This window comes from Carcharodon carcharias, chromosome 15 (genome assembly GCF_017639515.1).
Source record: "Carcharodon carcharias isolate sCarCar2 chromosome 15, sCarCar2.pri, whole genome shotgun sequence".
Classification (NCBI taxonomy): domain Eukaryota; kingdom Metazoa; phylum Chordata; class Chondrichthyes; order Lamniformes; family Lamnidae; genus Carcharodon; species Carcharodon carcharias.
The window spans coordinates 55,288,766-55,311,684 of record NC_054481.1 but is presented as its reverse complement, the minus strand read 5'-3'; the positions used below and the strand labels follow the sequence as shown (position 1 = coordinate 55,311,684).

The 22,919-nt window shown below is 46.2% G+C and overlaps 1 protein-coding gene across 1 annotated transcript in view; it reads right to left on the bottom strand.

The window, feature by feature from the left end:
• LOC121288377 (protein ELFN1-like) overlaps window positions 1–20,192 on the bottom strand; it is a 40,275-nt gene extending 20,083 nt beyond the window's left edge. The window contains exons 1-4 of the mRNA XM_041206930.1: window positions 20,081–20,192; window positions 19,482–19,510; window positions 15,819–15,958; window positions 13,666–13,882 (exon numbers count right to left, since the gene is read on the bottom strand). Coding sequence (XP_041062864.1) covers window positions 13,666–13,882; window positions 15,819–15,958; window positions 19,482–19,510; window positions 20,081–20,192 — 498 coding nt within the window. The remainder of the gene's footprint in view (window positions 1–13,665; window positions 13,883–15,818; window positions 15,959–19,481; window positions 19,511–20,080) is intronic.
• Between the last annotated feature and the right edge of the window lie 2,727 nt (window positions 20,193–22,919).

Genomic DNA, 22,919 nt, shown 5'->3' with positions numbered 1-22,919 from the left:
GAGGAAAAAGAGGGGAAGAGCAATAGTGGTAGGAGACTCAACAGGAAGGTGAACAGACAGGCATTTCTTCAGCCATAGACATGACTCCAGGATGGTATGTTGCCTCTCTGGTGCCAGGGTTAAGGACATCACTGAACAGCTGCAGGGCATTCTAAAGAGGGAGGGCACACAGACAGAGATTGTGGTACATATTGGTACCAACGACATAGGTAGAAAGAGGGATGAGGTCCTAGAAGCAGAAGTTAGGGAGCTAGGAAGCAGATTTAAAAAACAGGACCTCAAAGGTAGTAATCTCTGGATTACTTCCAGGCACTGCATGCTAGTGAGTATAGAAATAGAAGGTTAGTCCAGATGAATGCATGGCTGGAGGGATGGTGCAGGAGGGAGGGCTTTAGATTTCTGGGACATTGGGACCATTTCTGGGGACAGTGGGATCTGTTTAAGTCGGATGGGTTGCCCCTGAACTGGAATTACACCAACACCCTTGCAGGGAGGTTTGCTAGTGCTGTTGGGGAGAATTTAAACTAACTAGGCAGGGGGATGGGATCCTGAGAGGAGGTTCAGCAGGGGGTGATGCACAACCAAAATTAGAAGAGTGAGCAAGTGAGTCTGGGAGGCATAGAAATTATAGGCCAGTTAAGGCACAAGGGAGTTTGGCAAGGTTGGATGGTATTTATTTTAATGCAAAGAGTCTGACAAATAAGGCAGATGAGTTGAGGACACAAATTAACGCATGGAAGTATGATGTCATTGCTGTCACAGAGACATGGTTGAGAGAGGGGCAGGATTGGCAGATCAATATTCCAGGATATAGAGTCTTCAGGCGAGACAGGGGTAAAAGAGGAAGGGGTATCACAATATTGATCAAGGAATCAATTACAGCAGTAAGGAGAGATGACATCTTAGAAGGCTCCTCCAATGAAGCCGTATGTGTAGAACTTAAAAACAAAAAAGGAGCAATCACATTGCTGGGAGTGTACCATAGGCCCCCAAACAGTCAGAGAGAAATAGAAGAGCAGATATTTAGGCAAATTTCAGAGAAGTATAAAAATAATAGGGTAGTAATAGTGGGGGGTTTCAACTTCCCCAACATTAGCTGGGTTAGTCATAGTGTGATAGGTTTAGAGGGAGCGGAATTCTTAAAATGCATCCAGGACGTTTAAGCCAGTACGTAGAAGGTCCTACAAGAGAGGGGGCGGTCCTGGACTTAATTTTAGGGAATGAAGCCAGGCAAGTGGTAGAGGTATCAGTGGGAGAGCATTTTGCAATAATGATCATAACTCCTTTAGATTCAAGGCTGTTATGGAAAAGGACAAGGATGGGCCAGAAATCAGAGTTCTAAATTGGGGGAAGGGCAATTTTAATACGATGAGATATCTTTTGGCCAGAGTAGACTGGGAACAGCTACTTTTAGGTAAATCTGAGTCAGAGCAGTGGGATTCATTCAAGAAGGAAATAAGGAGAGTACAGGGCCAACATATTCCAGTAAAGATAAAGGGTGGGACCAACAAATCCAGGGAACCCTGGATGTCGAGGGATATACAGGATTGGATAAAGAGAAAAAGGGAGGCTTATGGCAGATACCGAGGGCTCAAAACAGCAGAAGCCCCAGAGGAGTATAGAATATTTAGGGGGAACTTAAAAAGGAAACTAGGAGAGCAAAAAGGGGGCATGAAAACTGGGAGAAGGACTGTGATATAATTAAATAAATTAGCATAGAAAGGGAGGAGTTTCTAAGTGGTCTGGCAGGCTTAAAGTAGATAAATCTCCAGGCCCGGATGAAATGTATCCCAGACTGTTGAGTGAGGCAAGGGAGTAGATAGCAGGGATGCTGGCAATAATTTTCAATACCTCTCTGGCCACAGGAGAGGTGCCAGAGGACTGGAGGACAGCCAATGTGGTAGTTATTCAAGAAGGGAGGAAGGGATAAACAAGGGAACTATAGGCCAGTCAGTCTAACCTCAGTGATGGGGAAACTATTGGAAGCAATTCTGAGAGACAGAATTAATCTACACTTGGAGAGGCAGGGGTTAATCAAGGACAGTCAGCATGGTTTTGTTAAGAGGAGTTCGTGCCTGACCAATCTGATTGAATTTTTTGAAGAGGTGACCAGGTGTGCAGATGAGGGCAATGCATTTGACGTAGTCTACTTGGACTTCAGCAAGGCTTTTGATAAGGTTCCGCATGGGAGACTGATAATGAAGGTAAGAGCCCATGGGATCCAAGGCAATTTGGCAAATTGGATCCAGAATCGGCGGAGTGATGGCCGAGGGGTGTTTTTGTGACTGGATGCCTGTGTGCAGTGGGGTTCCACAGGGATCAGTGTTGGGTCCCTTGCTTCTTGTGGTATATATAAACGACTTAGACTTGAATGTAGGAGGGTTGATCAGTAAGTTCGCCATGACACGAAAATTAGTGGGGTGGTAAATAGGGAGGAGGAGAGCCTTAGATTACAGGGGTATATAGATGGGCTGATTAGATGGGCTGATCAGTGGCAAATGGAATTTAATCCAGATATGTGTGAGGTGATGCACTTTGGCAGGTCAAACAAGGCACGGGAATACATGATGAATGGTAGAACCTGGGAAGTACCGAGGATCAGAGGGACTTGGTGTGCATGTGCACTGGTCCCTTAAGGTAGTGGGACAGATAGTTGAGGTGGTTAAGGAGGCAAATGGGATACTTGCCTTTATTAGCCGAGGCATAGAATATAAGAGCAGGGAGGTTATGCTGGAACTGTATAAAACACTGGTCAGGCCACAGCTAGGGTGTTGCATGCAGTTCTGGAATCCACATTATAGGAAGGATGTGATTGCACTAGAAAGAGTGCAGAGGGGATTTACCAGGATGTGGCCTGGGCTGGAGAGTTTTAGTTAGGAGGAGAGATTGGATAGATTGGGGTTATTTTCCTTGGAACAGAGGAGATTGAGGGGGAACACGATTGAGGTGTATAAAATTATGAGGGGCATAGATAGGGTAGACAGGAAGGAACTTTTCCCCTTGGTGGAGGGATCAATAATCAGGGGGCATAGATTTAAGGTAAAGGGCAGGATGTTTAGAGGGGATGTGAGGAAGAAGTTTTTCACCTAGAGGGCGGTGAGAATCTGGAACTCACTGCCTGAAAGGGTGGTAGAGGCAGAAACCCTCATAACATTTAAGAAGTATTTGGATGTGCACTTGCAATACCATGGCATACAAGGCTATGGGCCTAGTGCTGGAAAAAGGGATTAGAATGGGTACCTGTTTGACCGGCACAGACTTGATGGGTCGAAGGGCCTTTTTCTGTGCTGTAGACCTCTATTGCTCTATGACTATGACAGCAATTTGTTATGATCTGGAAACAGATTCAGTAGACAAAAGGGGATTGGATATATAATTGATCGGGAAAAATTTGCAGGGCTGAGGGAATAGGTATGGGATTAAGTAGGTACCTCTTTCAAAGTTCCAGCAAAATAAGATGAATGGCCTCCTTCAGTGCTGCAAGTTTCTATGACATGATTTTTTAACCTTGTCAATTTGTCACATGTTTGACACATCTACGGAATCTGAACATCACTTACCAATTTCCTTCTCAACTGACGGTGCCAACTGGGGGAGGCTACTTGCCAATAGGCCCTGACAGGGCTATCAGCAGCTCCTCCTCAGTGAGCCGAGTCCCTGTCCTGCATTTGCTTGGTACTTAGTGACTGTGACCAACTGACTTAGCATAGACCAGGAATCAAGACTGGGAGCCTTCCTGGTTTACGTAGTTCAATTACATAGAATGGCATAGAATATGGAGCACAGAAACAGGCCATTCAGCCCGACTGGTCTATGCTGGTGTTTATGCTTTACATGACCTCCTCCCACCTTAATTCAACTTTCCCTACCAGCATAACCTTCATAACCTTCTATTTCTTTCTCTTTCATATGTTCATCTAGCTTCCCCTTAAATGCATCTCTGCTATTCACCTGAACAATGTGGTAGCGAGTTCCATACTAGACAAAGTAATCATTTAACAAACCACGATTGTTACAGGAAGATGAAATAAATGACTTTAGCTATTAATTGATAGTCTAGCCTGTGCCTCTAAATAGAGAAAATATAGGTATTGTGGGTGCTCATCAGAAAACAGTTGCCACTGTTTTATATTTTAGGCATCAGATCAATGACTTATATTTTAAGATTGTTTGCTGCCACATCTGGAGTATGGTGGAGTAAATGTGGAAGATTTTTACTTATCTTTTAGTGAATTCCTTGACTCATTGGTCATGAAAAGTGAGTTGCCACACTGCTTTATAAAAACATGAGGGTTAGAGCAGGTCATAATACAATGTATTACTCCAGTGCTAAAGCAAAGCTGAGCTTTTTAAGCCTACAATGACTGTTGAGTAAACATTGTGAAATTCATGCAAACACTCATCGCTATTCAGGTTAGGGAACTTGCTTTGTTCCTGGGCATGTCAATTAATTGACTGGAAATTATGTGACATTGGTGTTTCCTTATGCTCCTTCCTTCATTTTACTTCCTTCCCATTCAGCTATTGTTCTGCAGCTCCCATTAATGAGAGTGTCCATACACGAAATAAACAACTTAAATTTATATACAACATAATGATAAAGGCAAAATACTGCGGTTGCTGGAAATCTGAAACAAAAACAAAAAATTCTGGAAAAACTCAGCAGGTCTGACAGCATCTGTGGAGAGAAAGACAGAGTTAACGTTTCGAGCCTGTATGACTCTTCTTCAGAGCATTTATATCACACCCTTCACAATCCCAGGGCATCCCAAATCACTTTCCAGCCAATGAAGTACAATATTTAGGAAGCATGGCAGCTAATTTGACCACAGAAAGTTCCCAAAACACAAAGGGGAACTCCCTTGGTCTTCACAATTGTGTCATGGGGTTATTTACATTAACCTAAGAGGGCATACAGGGCCTCAGCTTTAACATCCCATTCGAAAGGTGACATGTCCAATAGTGTAGCACTCCCTCAGTTCTACACTGGCGTGTCAGCCTGGACTTTATGCTCAGTGTCTGGAATAGGGGTTAAATATACAGCCTTCTTGACTGAGAGATGAGAATGCTAACCACCAAACCACAGCTGACACCTTTCTGAGCTGCCAGCTCAGAAATTTGTGGCCTTTGAAAGTTTTAAACGTTTTTGATATTGTTGATTTAAAGAAAGCTGAGTAGCTTTCTCCAAAACATTCCCTTTCCCTCTCCCAATGGTGCTAAGTCGAATTGGTTGGAGCTCTGAAAACACTTGGCACCCATATGATATTGATCATTGGGTTTGGGTAGCCAACAGGGTGAATTTCCTTGGGACACATCTGAAAGAATTTGCTAGTGAAGATGCAACAGCAGAGTGGGAAAATTCAGAGGGCCTGGTTAGTTCAGTAGAGGGGTCTGGTCTCGTTAGTCCAGTAGCAAACTTGACATGGTTTGGTAGATGGGGCTCGGCCTCGTTTGCCCCCTAAAGAGATGAAACTTTATCCTTTTTTTTAACTTCAGCAGTTCTGTCAAGGTTTTCTTTTCTTGATTGAACTGTTTTCTGTGTACTTCACTGACAGACTGAATTATAAAATGATATTGATTTTGGACTGATGGATAATAACTACAAATTACAGGTTCACATGAGACAGAACTAATTCTCATCAAGACCAACCACAGTTTCATGGTGGTGAAAGCATTTTTGTGGCGTGAGGAAACAGAACCGTACTTATTAATAATAATAATGTCTAATTTTATGCAGGTGCTAAAGTACTATAAACATTTCATTCCATTTAAAAATATAAGGGGGGGCAATGGAGTAAAAATGGAAGAACATTTGGCCTTTCCTAAAACCATTTTAAAGTGAATACAAGGGGTGCAGCAATCTTTTTGTTTATGTTTCTTGAAGCAAGACCAGCATTGTGTCAGAATCTTGCCTGGTTAGATTCAGCACAGGTTATATACAGGATGAAAGATCCTCTGCCCAACTGATGTACCTTAGCTCCTAAACTAGTGCCCTGTAGTGCACAAGTTCTCATTTCCCACACAAATCAAGCCCCAGAATGGAAGTGCAATGTTGCCAATTGAGCAAACACTTTCATTCTTTATCTAAAAGGGGCTGAACTACAAAGAAATGAAGTAATGCTAGTTTTGTATAAAGCTCTGGTTGGAGCCCATTGGGAATACTGCATTCAGTTTTGGGCACTGTAGCTTAGCAGGATATATTGGCCTGGATTTTGCAGGGAGGACTGGTGGTGAATTGTCAGTGTTCACATTCACTACCCTTCTGAAGGTGGCCACAACTTTAGGATGTATCACATATGTAGATTAGCACGTAAATCCTGAAGTTGTAGTCTGTCACTCATGCCACGTTTTGGGACCCACGCTCCTCTCCACTCCCCCTACAGAACCAACAATTATTGAAATCAGCTGGAAATTTCCCTTTCCTGCTCTCAGATCACTGTTAGAAACCCCATGGGCTGAATTTTCTGGTTGCTGGGGATCGGAGCGGGCGTGGACCCGATTGCCATCCATGATCGTGTCTGTGCCGCCATTTTATGCAGGCGGGCCAATTAAGGCCCACCCAGCATAATGCTCGACTCCCGAGGATAGCGGGAGTGGTGGGCGGTGGCAAGACTGCACTGTCCGCTGGGTCCAATGCCGACCTGGCGGCCTGTTTATATGAAGCACTGGCAGCCTTTGCAAGGCTGCTCACAATGGCAAGTGGAAGGGCTCACCAGAGGGCTTCTGGTGAGCAGGCCAGTCCAGAGGATAGGTCAGCAGAGCAGGCCAGGCTGGAGGGTAGGACAGCGGGACAGGCCAGGCCAGAGGGTAGGGCGGAGGACCAGTGTGTCCTTCGTTTTCCAGATGACTGCCTTGCTGCCCTCCTCGAGGAGGAGCAGCATGGCAGGAGGTGCTGGTTCCCCAGGATGGGAGGAGGAAGCCCCCCCACATGACAAAACATGCCTGAGAGGAGGTGGCGGAGATGGTGAGCTCCTGGGACATGGTGTGGCGCACCTGGATCCAGTATCACTAGTGCCTCAATGATTTGTTGCACTCTGGGAGGGTGAGTACCATGTTGGCAATGGTCATGTAACCCAGCAGGTCGGCTTACCCCTCTGCTGCATCCCCGCCATCCCCCCCCGGCCGCCCCCCCCCCCCCCAAGTCTGAGTGTTGTCACTGCATTGAATAATTGATGGCATTTGTCCTTTGCTGGGTGGGCCAGCAGATACTGCCCATGTTGAGGTCAGCCTGAGAGGTTGATGAAGAGATGTGTTTTGTTCCCGCAGCATGTGTTACACTGAGTCCCACATGACTAGTTTGGGGGCAACCTGGAGGAGCTGCACCTAGGCGCTGTGTTTGAACTCCAGCACATGTCCAAGTCAGGGTGATGACATGCTGGGAGGGGAGCTTCAAGGTGGCATGGCAATGAACCATCTGCTGCACTCTGTGCTCCATGTGCTTGCATCTCCTTGCTATGGAAGGATATACCGTGCGCTGCCCAATGTGATGTAGGCAGCATGTGTCCATGGTGGGGGGGGGGGGAAGCAGACCTAGCATCTTTGTGTGAGCGTTTGGCAGCTGCGGGGTGAGGAGGCACTGCAGCCCTGATATGTCCCTCTCTGGTTGGGGTGGGCCATGCGCAAAGACAGTTCATGTGCAATTTGAACTAATCAATGCTCGTCTCTTATTTTCAGGAGAAAAAAGGTCATAACATGGCAGAGCGTGTGAGGATTGGCAGCGGCCAGGTGCAGATCTACATTCTTAGCTGCTTCGAGCAGGAGGCCCTGGATCTGGAGAGGCGCCATGCGCCAAGGTCCACTGGAGGAGCTGGCAGAGACAGAAAGTACCCATGGTGCCAGCACTCACAGGACTGCAGGGGACCAGGCACATGCTCAGTCGGTGCCTGATGATGTGTCTCTGGAGTCGTCCGCAATGCAGCAGGTGCAGGAAATGCGGCCGGGTGTGTGGCAGCATCTGGGGGAGATACATGAGACTATGCTTGGTTCAGTCTCCGTGGTGGAGGGGTATATGTGGGCAATCACCGAAGCAATGAGCCACATATCCGAGCACCATGCGTCCTCCATGAAGAGATTGGCGACTCTTGTGGAGAGGCTGCTCCAGGAGACCCGTCAGGCCTTCCTGGGGATAAGCTTTGACCAGCAAGCCCTCACATCGGCGTTGACCACAGCTGGTCAGTGCCAGTGTGGGAGATGGTTTGGGCATCAGCTTTCCCACCTGGGTGTCCATCCATCCACGATGAGCAGGGAGGTCTGAAATGACCTCACGTTGGCGCAGCAGCTGCCTGGTGTCACTACCGGCACCTCTCATGGCATTCTAGATGAGGGCGGCAGCTCTACCACCCCTCTCCCAGTGACCGTAGCATCTGGTGAGGCTGCGACGACTGGGGAGATGCCAGCTGTGGAACTGGCAGCTCCTTCCCAGGTGGGGCCAGCACTGGCTCCACGGGCCAGAGGACAACTGCCAAGGTAATTGAGGCCAACAGGACAGCAGTCAGCAGGCTGTCTCAGATGCCACTCCAAGTGATGGGGCCGCATCAAGACGAAGCACCTGGAAATGAAAACATAAGGCACCTTAGGCACACCACGGGTTTTTCACTGGTGCTTTGTGTTGGCCCGAGATGAGGTCCTAATGATTTGTTTTGATTTCTAACACTATTCTCTTTTTTTTGGAATAAGCTGGTTAGCTTGACATATTAAATTCAGATATGTCATAATGGCTGCGGGTGCCTCTTCTGCATGTGTATGGTTTCCAGAACTGTAATGAGTGCTTTGTGGGACATTCAGCTTTATTAACGAGGCCCTTAGTTCTGTTCCTAACCTGGCAGATTTTGCACTTAGGTGTCTAGTATCGAGCCAACAGCCCAGGCTTATCCTGGTGGTCCATCTGTGGTGTGCTAGCTGAAGGTTTGTGCGATTAAAGCCTCCCTGGTGTCCCTGCCTCCCTGCAGTATGCCCGGGTCAGCGTCTACCCCCTCAGTGTCCCTATGCATGCTCATCCTCGGACTCACAGCTCGACTCATCATGTGCAGCCGCAGCCACTGCGTCGACGTCTTCATCGTCCACTGCGTCCCCTTTCCAGCGCTAGATTGTGGAGAGCGCAGCATGTAACCAACTATCATCAAGACATGATCTGGGGGTACTGGAGTGCGCCCCCTGAGCGGTCCAGGCATCAGAAGCACATCTTGAGAAGATCGATAGTTCTCTCCACCACAGCCCTTGTGGTGCCGTGGCTCCTGTTGTACCGCTGCTCAGCTTCTGTTCTTGGATGGCGGAGAGGCGCCATGAGCCACCTTCTGAGGGGATAGCCCTTGTCACCCACCCGGCATCCATTCAGCCGGGCTGGAGCACTGAAGAGCCCTGGCACCTGGGAGTGCCTGAGGATGTAGGCATCGTGGGAGCTGCCTGGGTACCTTGCATAAACTTGTAGAATCAGCATCCTATGGTCACACACTATCTGCACATTCATGGAGTAGAAGCCCTTTCTGTTGACAAAGGCATCGGGCTCACCTGCTGGTGTCTTGATGGCCATATGTGTACGGTCTATAGCACCCTGGACGCGGAGGAAGCCAGCAATGGCCGCGAAGCCTCTGACTCACTGTGTCTGGCTTGCCTGGTCCCAACTGTAGTGGATGAAGGTCAGTGCACACCTGAACAGAGCATCTGTAACCTGCTTGACACAAGTGTGGACAGCTGATTGGGAGACACTGCAAAGATCACCCACCAACCCTTGGAAGGAGCCAGAGGCATAGAAGTTGAGTGCACCTGTGACCTTCAGAGCCACCGGCATGGGGTGTTCACCCATACAGTTAGCAGAGATCTCAGGCCCTATCATCTGACAGATATAGCTGACTGTCTCCCTTGAGAGACGGAGCCTCCTTCAGCACTGCACCTCTGCTTCGCTGCCTGTCTATCCTGGCAGCAGGATAGTGGCGTCTTCTGCAGCTCCTTCTGCCTTGGACTACCTCTTGATCCTGCGCCCCTTGTGCCTGCGCCTGTCCTCCCAAAAGTGGCTCCCCTGGAGGCTGAATGTGCACTCCTGGCCTCCTCCCCCTTCTAGCCCTCCTTTCCTCCTCAGAGAAGCTGCCTCTAGTGGACAGTTCAGCTCCCATTCCCAGGCTTAGGGAAAGCTTCCTGAAACCTGCAGGCCCAGAAAAGACTACTCACTGCAGTGTGCTGACCTGAAGGTTAAGAGTCCTGATAAAGCGATTGGTATGCATTTTGAAGTACTGCAGATCACACGGGCAAGTTTCAAAAACTTTCATAAATAAATACTTGACTGTGCACACTCGTAACCCCAGTGAGACCTCTTATCCCGCCCGTGGATGAGGTTAATACAAATGTGTCCTACCCTCCTGCCCGTTGCGCCCGTGCGCCGACCTGAAGATTGCACGGGTGCCGAAAAATCGATTGGTGGGTCAAGGGTCTTAAGTGGCCCGTTAATTAATGGCGGGCACGCATTGGACATCATCGCGCGCTCGCCCAGCGAAATATCGCGATGGCGCGCAGTGAGGTCGGGACGCTTGCCACGTGTCATTTTACACATGGAAATGTGGGGCCTGCCCCCACATGCCAATGGGAAAATTCTGTCCCATAAAACGTTATACCTTTTTCAAGCAGGTGTGACCGGATTTATAACAGTGATGAGAGTAGCAAGTATTGCTGACCAACTGTACTGGCTCTGAGAGAATAATTTTACATTCATGCAGTGTCGTTCAATGTCTCAATTATGATTATTTACTAGATTTTTTTAAACTAAATTTTTTAACTATAAGCCTTTTAATAAAAGTTATTCAGAGTGTTTCATATTCTATCTTCACCTCATGTTTAAGTCCCAATCTTTAATTTGCTTTATGTATATATTTTTAAAAGTGGTTTTAATTTAGTGCTTTTCCTTACCTGGTCTACTGCCTGTGAAAATTATTTAATGGCCATAATTTTACGTCCTGTGGGTGAGTGCGTGCCCATCCTGAATGTGTGTAAAATTGCGTGAGATGACATAGGGCGGGCGTCCTGATGTTATCGCACACTTGCGTGATATTTCGCTCGGCAGGTGCACGCAAAAGTTGGAAGAGCTACCGCTGACAATTAAGCGGGCAATTAAGCTCACTAACAGCCCAATAATAAGCGATCTTTTGTGGCCTGTCCAACCTTACGGCTGACGGATGGGCCAATTGGATAGTCGAGCTTCACATTTTTGGTGAAACCTCATTCAAGGGCGGGCTGCAATCTCTGTTAGGATTTAAAATAAAAAGAAATATCTGGGGACTGTTTTTTTATGAGATATGTTTTCAGGTGCTTGATTATACTGCATGGAGATGTTTTGCAGCATTTTTGTGCTTTATTTTATTATTTGGAGGTCTGCAGCTCCCTGGGGCATTTGTCCTTCTTTAGGGAGCTCAGTGGAAGTGCTCACCAGCACCTGTGGTCACGTTGGTGCCTGCCTTCTTTCTGCCCCCCATCGGCAGTGCGGAGCCTTTCTCAGGGCGCATTTCATGCTGGTTGGCCATTAATTGGCCAGCCAGCGTGAAATTGCAGTCAGGGGCCGATCATGGTTGGGCAGCAGTTTCTTGTCCGCTCCCAGGCCCTCTGATTGCACGGGCCCAATAAGTGCAAAATTCAGGCCAATGTATTTGGTTGCTTGCACAGCTTGATGGCATCATCACCACAGCTCCACATTAGGAACCCCCAGTAAAGAATGCTGCATCAGTTGCAACCCACTGCATGGTGATATAGTTGAAGTTTTTACCACAGAAATCACTAGGTCTCTCAGCAAGGCTTACTGTGACGTCAGTGGCAAGCACCCTTGCTTTGGTGCTGGCCACAAACTATGGGCAAATGGCTTTGATGGGGATACAGATTCACCAGAAAGAGGACAGGTAGTTTAACCTTGGCTTATCTCCCTTTCAGCATAGAAGATTGAGGGACAATCTGACTGAAGTGTTTAAAATAATAAAAAGATTCAACAGGATAGATAAAGAAAACTGTTTCCTCTGGTAGGGAATCAAGAACAAAGGGGCGCAATCTTAACATTAGAGCCAGGCCAATTAAGAGTGAAATCAGGAAGCCCTCTTTTATACAAAGAGCAGTAGAAATCCATTTTTTCTCTCCCCCAAAAGGCTGTGGGTGCCTTTGGGATAAATGGAGGTTAATTAGAGCTTTTAAGACTGGTTGATAGATTTTTGTTGGGTAAGGGCATCAAGAAGCATAAGCAGAAAAATTGAGTTGAGGTACAAATCAACCATGGTCTAAATAAATTGCAGAGCAGGCTCAAGAGGCTGAATGGCCTCTTCCTGTTCTCATGTTTCTATGGCTATCATCTCGTTAGACCTGACTCAGTTGCAAGTCACATCCCTCAGGTCTGCTAACCATTTCTCAACCTGATCCCACTTCAATGACACTTTTTAAAACTTCAATTGAAATGTCATACATTCCCCTCGGTCACAATGATCCATTGAGAAACCACAGCCAAGATGTGAAACAGCCAGCCTATTTCTAACCCTGCACTGGAACACTTTAAACCCTCTGCCAGGGGATGCCCAGGTGTGAAGTGGTCACTGCACTCCTTAGGATTCTAGTCTATCTGTTCAGCACCTTCCTGCAGTGATATGGCCAGAGTTGGCTGAAGCAAGGCAGGAGCGCAAAGCCAGCATTCCATATTGTTGTGTTTCCCTCTATTTTTCAAACACCAACTCATCAATCACTCAGGTGTCTGTAAACTGTATTGTCAGTTCTTTATTCAAAGATTACATATATAGGTATATATTAGTATATATAGGTTGCTGGAGAATTATTTCTAGTGGCTTTGCTTGGTCAACTACACATTCCAACTACTGTGCCATGAGACAGATGATATCATATCTTATCTAATGATGTATACAGATTATGGATATACATACTTGAAGATATACTACAATACCCCTTTTTTCTAAAGTTAGGGTTCTTCTTGATTCTCTTCCTAGAGGCACATGAGGCAAGCAAAGCACGTGTAACTAGTTTTTCCTGCAAGAGGTCACTAGCCTGTCATCAGAGGCTATATCTTGAGGGGGACCAGTCCACAACAATCATGGCTGACTAGGAGACTCTCACCACCTGCCATAGGTGTACTGGAAGGATTTACAGGTTGATAATCAACCAGTTTAGCCATGTTACGAATACACCTTTCGTGGCCATCAAGTCCTGGAGTGGGACTTGAACCTGGACCCTCTGGTTTTGAAGCAGGAACACTTCCCACAGCACCACAAGACCTCCAACCAAAGTTAAGAGTACACACTTATAATAAATAAACAGATAATAACAAGAATGTCATAACATTGTTTACAATGCAGCAAACTTTGGTGCATTGTGAATTTAGAACTCTACAAACTTACGAGTCTCTGGAAAGTAAAGGTAGTTTGCTAATATGACCTGATCGGGTCACAATGAAACCTCTGAAATCTCTGATATCTCAGTGGTCTTGATCCATAGGTGTGTTGCTTTCTTGCACAGCAATCCTGCACTGGCTGTCTTCACCATGATCTTCCACAAAGCTATGTTCAGATCTCACCCTTGAATGTGTTCTATTTGCGATAGGATTGTTGGGTGTTGCATAGTTGAACATATCCCTAAGTTGACATTGATTTCTGCGTAATGTCACTCCATTTGGTGTCACCTTGGCTCTCAACAAACCTTAGTTATTTCAGATGGAAACTCCTGCATGTCAGTATGCATATCCTTCATCTTCCCCTGTTTTTCCAGTAGCTCATCATGTACATGTAGAAACTTGGATAGGTAATGGCTTGTTTGAATTTGCCTCCCAAACATAAGTTCAGCTGGTGAAGATAAACTTGTACTCAACAGCATTGTCTGTTGTGGGGTGTTGGTAGGTTTGATGAAGTCGTCATATCTTTAGCAGGTTAACTGTAAGTCTTTATTAACTACTAGAACTATTTAAAAATATACAATAAAGTGTACAAGCTAGGTCTTCATATTTGGCCTGCACATGGCTTTGTCCAACATCACACTAACCCCTCGGTGTGGGTCATGTGTTCACTTGCATCACCATGTGGGTGGTACTATACTCAGTCCCACATTAACCCTATATGTGCCAGACCCTTATACTACATTGCCCTTAGGTGTAGTATTGAAACCTGTAAATCCAGCTTTGCTCCCCGGCGCATGATAATCAAGGACTTACAATTCGAACCAAGCCCTCTGCCAGGCCATCTGGTTGAGGATAATGTGATGATGATGTAATGTGAGCAACCCACTTTACACGCACGTCTCAAAATGGCTTGCCTGTGCACTGAGGACCATTGTCTGAGACAATTTCTTGTGGCATCTCAAAACAAACTGAAAATGGCACTCAGCGTATTGGCAGTGGCTGCGCTCAATGTATCATGTTGTTGTCAAAATATAATAAACTTGGAAAAATAGTCAGTTACAAGCAGAAAATCACCATTGCAAAAATTTAAGAGGTAGCAATTCTAGTCCACAGGTGTAATGGAATCTCATGAAGTATCACTGGTTCCTTGTGCTGGCTTGGCTGGTATGCCTGACACGCCTTGCACATCCTCACAGTCTTCTGTATCATTGATGATCACTGGCCAGTATACTATTTCTTTTGCCAGACGTCTAGTGTGCTCAGTGCCCATGTGAGCTAGGTGCAATTGCTTCAAAGTGTCTGGTCTGAGTGATTCAAGCATTAGAGCCTGTCTACCCTTGAATACTATGCCTCCAGATATTCCTAATAAGTCTCAGAAGACCCAAAATGGTTCCAAGGTTTTCTGGACTTCTTGCAGTGCATCAGGCCAACCTTCGATTATGGTCTTCCACAGCAGTGACTGGAGCACTGGGTTTTTGTATATCTTTTCTTGTAACACATCTTTGACTTCTGTATCCAGTGAATCAACTTATAGATCCAATGAAATATCCACATTCTTTGTTGGATTCGGTAACCTGCACATGGTATCTAAAGTAACCATCAAGTTGCTTGGCCTGTAGTGAACATCGCAATTGTATTCTTGAATTTTGATCGATAATTGTAGCAGCCTAGGTGGTGCACTTGCTGATGGCTTCTGCCATATCATTTCAAGGTGTTTGTGACCTGTTATTACAATGAATCCTTTTCCAAACAGTTATGTATGGAATCGTATTATACCAAACATAACAGCTAGCATCTCAAGTTCTATATTTGAATAATTTACTTGCATGGGAAGTAAGCTCTTTGATCTGAACGTAATGTGATTTCCATCCTGCAGAATGCAAAGTCTGAGCCCCTTCTGTGATGCGTCTACCTCCAAGGTGGTTCTTTCCTTGGGTCATAAAACTAGAATGAGGGCGTTTCCTCTGCCAGTGACTTCTTTAATGCCTCAAACATGTGCTGATTGCCTTCTTGCCATATGAATGGTACCTCCTTCCTCAATAACTCCCTGAACGATGAGGCCTTCTGAGAAAATTCAGGAATATATGGTGCAAGGAAGTTAAACAATCCCAGACAATACTGTGGACTCTCCCTGCCCTGTGGAGGAGGAATGGAGTGTAAGTCCACCAATTTGCTTGGATTTGGACAAGTACCATTGCTCAAATGTATAGAATCAAAAAGGTTATTGTGACACATATACACCTTGCATTTTTGACTATTGAAGACAAGGCCTTCACGCTGTGCTGCCTCCATTACGAGTTGTAAATTGAGATTCTGTTCTTCCTTCGTCTTACCAACAATGGCAATATAATCGGTGATGCATATGCATCCTGGAACCTCTCCAGTGACTTGGGCTTTGTGCTATTGGAACAAGTCCTGGCTGCTTGATAATCTAAAAGGCAATCTTTGAAAACAGTACCTTCCGGACGATGTCCAAAATGTTGTCAATTCCTGAGAGCTTTCCATCAGATGGACAGACCAGTAACTATTTTTAGCATCCAATTTGGAGAAGAATTTTGCACTGGTGAGCTTTGGATTCAACTCCTCTAACACTGAAATCTGTGTGAGCATTTTTCAGATGTTCCATTAAGACATCTCAGGTCTAGACATACCCTAATCATTTCATCTTTCTTTACCGCACATATAATCAAACTGCACCAGTCCATGTTCTGTTGTACTTTATGGATAATATCAGCCTACACCATTTTGTCTATTCAATCTTTTTCTTCTTGGATGTGCTAGCTCTCAAGAGGGTGCAATGACAGAATTAAATTCTCTCAAGGGTGCAAGATTGCATTACCTTTAAAACTGTTGATTGTTTCAAACTGGTCTGGATATTTAGATTTTGAGTTGAGAACTGACTCAAACCATTGTTCTTAAAACTGGTATTCCCACTGGTATCTTGTTGATCCTATGAATGGTAATGAGCTTAAGATCTCTGCTTGTTGATAGACCTGCTGTATCTGGACCTTGTGTATCAACAAGATAAAAGACCTGTAACGACCATGCTGATTGAATGTAGCTGCATTTCAGTGTAATTGCACAAATGTAATGTATCACCGTTCCATTATATACAGTTAACTTAGTTGTAGTTGGTTCTATCGTTGCCTTTCAATGTTGGAGGTACATATCCTTCACTAAGCTTAGGAGAAGGATATTGGCGCTAGCCCTGGTATCAACTTTAGCCTTCACTGTGTGTTTTCCAATCTTCCTAGGACACACAGTATTACTGGTTTCCATTGGGTCTTTGTATGTGCTTTCTTGTAATCGTTGACTTTGTGTTGCCCAACACTCATCATCGACTTGTATCCAGTGACTTCTGTATCCAGTGAATCAACTTACAGATCCAATGAAATATCAACATTCTTTGTTGGATTTGGTAACCTGTCTGAAGTAACCATCAGGTTGCTTGGCTTGTAGCGAACATCACAATTGTATTCTTGAATTTTGATCAATAATTGTAGCAACATAGGTGGTGTACTTGATGAAGGCTTCCACCATATCATTTCAAAGGGTTTGTGGTCTGTTTTTACAATGAATCTCTTTCCAAACAGTTTTGTATGAAATCTTTCCTTTGGTCATAAAGCTGGAGTGTGGACGTTCCAGTGGTGTGATTGCATTGATGGACCTTTAATGTTTACAATGCCACTCGCCATCATCATTTTCCATTCTGTCTGCGTTTTCAGTGACTTTGTATATGCTTTCTATGCCTGGCAAGCTCTTTGTTGTTGCCAGTGTATTGCATATATTTTTACATGGTTATAGCTTGGCATTGGTGTGCACTTCTTGCATTAATGTAGCCAATACTATTTAATACCACATGCCTTACAGTGCTTGTGATATGCTGGATAGCTTCTTGGTGGATGAAGAAGTCCACATCTTCCACATGGCTTGTTCGGTTTCGCAATCTTGGCTACAGTGACAATAGTTGAAGCTGCACCTAGTGCTTGCTAAACCTGTCAACTTGCAAGAACAGCTTTGTATTTATTCCCATCTTTTAATAAAGCTTCGATGCCAAGATCTTTTGGCTTGTCTAGGAGGTCCTTTTGAAAAGTTTCAATGGGTGCCGATGGCATTACCAGCTCTGTAATTCTTCCAGATAACTCAGTTTTGGAAAGTCACAGTGTCTGCCTTTGTCCTTGCAGTAACTAACAAATTAGTCGATTGACTCTTCGAGTTTCTACCTATATAAAATTGATTTAGATATCTAATTAATCTTCTAGTGTGGTCCATATTTTCCTAGGGTCTTTCTCATCATCTTCAGATATGCCTGAGGTATTCAGCCTTTGAAGCCCCTCATTCCTGATAGTTATCTTAATTTTGACTGCTTATTTATCTGGTTCTTATACAGCAAAATCAATGAAGTACAGCTTTACTTTTTGAAAAGTTTGAATTTGGAAAGCATTCCAATTCATACACGAGAATTTTACCAACATTTACTGATCAGCATTTGTTTTCTAGGTGGGAAGAAGCTTTTCTGCTTTCCTCCACAGAAAGGTTTCAATGCATTGCAGATCTGGTTAGCTGCAGTACTTTTACTTGCTGCACCCTGTTTCTGAACTCAATGGCACTGCGGGTCTTTAGCACCATTATTCCCCTTCACGTGCTGTTTCAGGCTTTGCCTACAAAGCAGTTTTTTGATGTGAATAGCACCATGACCCCTCCAAATAGCTGTAAAGGCTGTGATGGCTTTTTTTTAGCCTTATTTTAAGCCTGCCTTTGAATTGATGTGCACTGGCCCAATCCCTTTGCTGCTGATCCAGTAGTCCCATTCTTTAGTTACTCACTGTCCCAAACAGAGTACAGCCTGCAGATAGTACCTCATCTCTTGGTGCTCTATTGGTAACTTCTGCTTCCCTGGAATATAGCTGGTGCAGTTTCAAGTTGAATCTGATGCTCTATCAATGTTCTCTGTTTCTTTGAGTTCCCAACTTCGAAAAGCTGTGGGTTTTCTTTTTAATATGTGATGCAATGTTATTGTGCTGCATGTGATGATCATTAAATGTGTAGAATCTTCAAATGTCTTTGAAGTTATAACAATGCAGTGTCTGTGGAGTTTAACTTCAAAATCTTTGAAGTTCCAAATGTTGCTACTATGTTGGATATGGTGTGTCCTAATAGCTCAAAATCTTTGAATTCTGATCAGCTGCCACCATGTTGCATTTCCTTCTATCCTTCAAACATCAATCATTCAGGTGGGACTGTAAGCAATGTTGTTAGTTTTTTTATTCAAAGGTTACAGTAATATATAAATTTGCTGGAAAGCTCTTGCTTATACATCTTGCCTGGTCAACAAACACATTCCAACTACTGTGTCATGTGACAGGTGACTTATTATCCTGTCTGATGATGTATACAGATTATAGACATACTCACTTAAAGACATAATGCAATACACATGGCATTATCCGCAGGGAAAAGAAAATTCATAGGCCGGAATTGTCCGGCTCCGCTGACGTCAGGCGTCATGAAGAACAGGGGTGGGCAATATGGCAAGGGACCACAAATCAGTTTTACACCATTGTGAAACTATTCCATTCGTCAATGACAGGCCATGATTCTTGCCACTGCACATCGGGAATGTCATTAAATTTTGCATCTAATTATAAGCCCTGCTTACTGGAATCATCCCCCAATGTCAAATTTACTGCCCACGTCGGCGTGACTTCAGACTAGAGTGCTTCACAACCACCTTTAAAAGGCATGCACCTGGTGAACTGAACTTCAATGGGAACTTAGAGGTGAGTGCACAAAATCTTATGCAGCATTTGCAAGCATTGCCCATAGCACATCAAGGAAGAGGTGCTGCGCATTTGCGAAGAGCACAGGCAAGTCGCTTTATCCTGGCTGGCTTTCAGTGTGGTGCCGGGACAAGACCTCCAGTGTGGGTCAACTAGGGGTGGGGGGTGGTGAGTGGTGGGGTGGGGAGCAAGACTGAAGGAAATACTCAAGCACATGCTGGGGGGTTGAGGGTGAGGGGGGGGGGGGAGGTGAGGGAAGTGGCCATGCATTTGGAAAAGCTTGCCAAAAGTGAGCATTCTTCCACAACTGAGACTGTTGAGCTGCAGCTCCATTGACGTACTTGGAGTCGGACCTCTGAAGATTTTCTACCTAATCAAGCAATGCATAAGCATGAAAGTGCTACCAAATGCTCTAGAACTTTTCACCTCTTGGGCGCAGACTGCAAATTAATGTGCGCTTTAGGGGGCAGCAGATCAATTGGCCAACTAGGCAAGTTGTGCCAGTTCCTTGCGAAAGGTGGCCATTGGGCAGTCACTGATGGAGGCGCTCATAGCCCCTTGCAATGTCTTTATTAAAGGTGTGGATCAGTATCCATTATGGTTCAAGCTAACAGCGTTGCCTTGCCGCACAGGTTAGGAGAATGCCTGCGCCTCAGCTGAGAGCACAGCATGCAATCCAGTGGCTGAATCTGCTACCAATCAGTCAAGTGGAGTGGAGCGGAGGTGGTAAAGTTTCAGACAGCCAATGAGCGCACCACACACTCGCCATCCAAGAGGTGGCCAGCACACTCCTGCATGCATGAAAGGGCCTTTAGACTTAACTAAGAGAGGTTCTTAGTACATCCATGCTAACCCACACATCTCTCTGTCTTTGATCCTAAAGGAGGAGAACATCAGGATCATGGAGCCTGGTGATTTAGCGGTATGCATCATGACCTACAAAGACCAGAGAAGAAGATGAAGACAGTGGCACCTGGTTCAGCAAAGGGAGGACCACCTTCCTCAAGATGAAGAGGCGACAGAGCCTGCTGCATGCATAGCTGAAGATCCATAGTGAGCCATCGTTCATGGGCGCCTTGCTAGACCCATGGTCTATAGATGGTGCCTATCATTCCTGCAGCCGAAGACTGCACATGTCTAGGGAATTGGTCGGTCACATATGGCATCTGCTGAAGGATTTGATGCCACGGGGGCATGGAGGCTTGAAAGTGACAGTAGTACTTAATTTTTTACCTCGGTGGCCCCTTCCAGGATTCCAAAGGGAACCTGTGCAGGATCTCGCAAGCCTCCATGCACAAGATATCCAGGAGGTCATGGATGCAATCTTGCAAAGGCACAGGACTTTGTGCATTTAGCCTGGGATCAGTAGAGCCAGGAAGCAAGAGCGCTGGGATTTGTGCAAATCCCAGGTTTTCCACAGGTGCAGGGTGCCATTGACTGCACTCATGTTGTGCTTTGATCTCCGTGGCAACAAGCAGTCGACTACAAGGGCTTCCACTCTCTGAATATTCAGCTGGTGTGTGACCACCAGGAACACATCCTGCGCATGATTCCCAGGGAGCGTCCACTGCTACATCCTTAGAAGGTCTCAGATCCCTGACATCTTCCAGGGTCCAGCGAGGCTGTAAGGGTTGGTTCATCAGCCAGAGAGGATGTGGCTGATGACGCCTTTGCAGCAGCCTAAGACTGCAGCAAAGCGATGATACAACGAGACTCATGCCGCGACCCGGACTTCGGTGGAACAAACGATAGGCATTTTGAAAATGAGCTTCCAATGCCTCGACACGTCTGTTGGAGCATTGTAATGCTGTCTACAAAGGGTGCCACGCATCATCGTCGCTTGCTGTGCACTCCACAATCTGGTGCTTCATCAGGGGTAGGACCTGGCTGAGGAGGAGCTGGAGGATCTGCACATACCCTCCAATGAGGAGGATGTCAAAGGGAATGACAGTGATGAGGTCCTCGAAGGTGACGATGCCAGTGATAAGGCCACTGCACAGGCTAGATGAGGCAGGTGCACTCGGGAGGTCCTCATAGCCGCAAGATTTGTGGAGGATGATGACAAAGTGCTGAGGGTGCACAGAGAGAATGATGGAACTCTGTGACGCCTGCCCACGACATTCTGGCAGCGATGACAAGCACCATCGAGGTGCAGGCATCACTAATGTGTCCACTGAATGTTAAGCCAGACCATCATTTGGTCTGAAGGTTACATACTGCACAGGGGAAGAGGCCCTGGATTCAGACACCTGCCTTTATCTTGCGCAGGAAACCAATGGTTTCACACCTGTGTGACATGAACACTGCTCATCATAACAAGGAGCCTTAGACAAGGAGACATTCTTGGGAGTTTATTTACAATAATGAACATTAAATATGAGTGATTAACACCTGTGCCCAGGCAGTGCAACTACATCTTCGTAACCTTCCTAGCCCTGCCGCTATGACTTGGTGCTCCTCTGACATCCACAGCAGAGGTGGAGGCAGTCTGCTGACTGCTATGCCCTGTCTGTGATGACCTTGACAGGCGTCCTCTGGAGAGCCAAGACTTGGAGCTCCCCAGCCTGCTTTCTGTGTCCTGCTGTGTGGCAGTGGCACCCTCCTAGGCATGTGGCATGTAAAATTGGAGCTGCTGGGGATTCGGATAAGCCGGACAATACTGGAGTCACCTGGCTGGATGGCTCCGGTGAGCGGACCTGCTGATCCTCTACCCTATAAGTGCCCGAAGGCCTCTGGCTGACTCCTTGGGGAGAAGGGAAAGCTGGAGTGAGACTGAGCTGCCCTGCAGCCCTCTTGCATCGACACTGTTGGAGGCCAACTATGGTCTCAGCGATGGAGTTCAGTCCGTGCACCAATGCAAGACCGATAACCTGGACCAAGGTCTCCACGGCGGCCACCATCCTACAAGTGTTGACCTCGGTGCGTTGTCCTGCCAGCACTATTACCTCAAGACTGAAGGCGGATGGATTCCTCCCTTGTGTCTTGCAATCTGAGGAGTGCAGAGGACATCCCTTCTTGATGTTCCTGAACTTGCCTTGGCAACTCCAGCAACTGAGGTATGATCGCGTCCAAAGGCTCCTCATCTGACTCAGACTCAGCAGGTTTCAGGCCTCCTGCAGTTCTCCAAATGCTGGAAACCTGGGAAGTCCCTGCCGTCGGCTGCTGTGCATCAGGCTGTGCAATGTGCTCACCAAATTGTGACCTCGAGGCTACACTAGAACTAGGTCCCACCGAGGTGTGTGTTTCTGTGCTGGTGGAGGGTGTGGCTGAGCGCTGTGATGGGTCTTCAATTAGGGCGTCATCAAATTCTTCTTCCGAGGCATCTTTGGGGTTTGAGTTGAGAGTGATGAGAAGAGTGACTTACCCTGGCGGAGCGAAGGAGATCATTCATCTTCTTTCGGCACTGGGTGGCTGTCCTCTTTTGCAGGACAATGGCGCTGACCACCACTTCTACTGCCTCCCAAGCTGGATTGGTGACCTTGCTTCTTCACCCAGAGCCGGGGTAGAGGACTTCACGTCGGGCCTCCATTGCATCCAGTAGGTGCCTAAGGGAGGCGTAGCTAAATTTGGGGGCAGCAAATTTCCAACCTTTGGCAGCCATGACTTTGCAGCAGCTTCTGATGCCTTAGAGAGTGCTGGCACTGTGCAGGTGCTTCCTGTAAATATGGCGCCTTAATTACTGAAGGCCTGAGGTGATGGCAGGGTGGCCAAATCAGAGACTGACCTGTTGGCGATCTGGCGTGTTTCCTGGAAATGCATTATTAATGAGGGCAGTATGC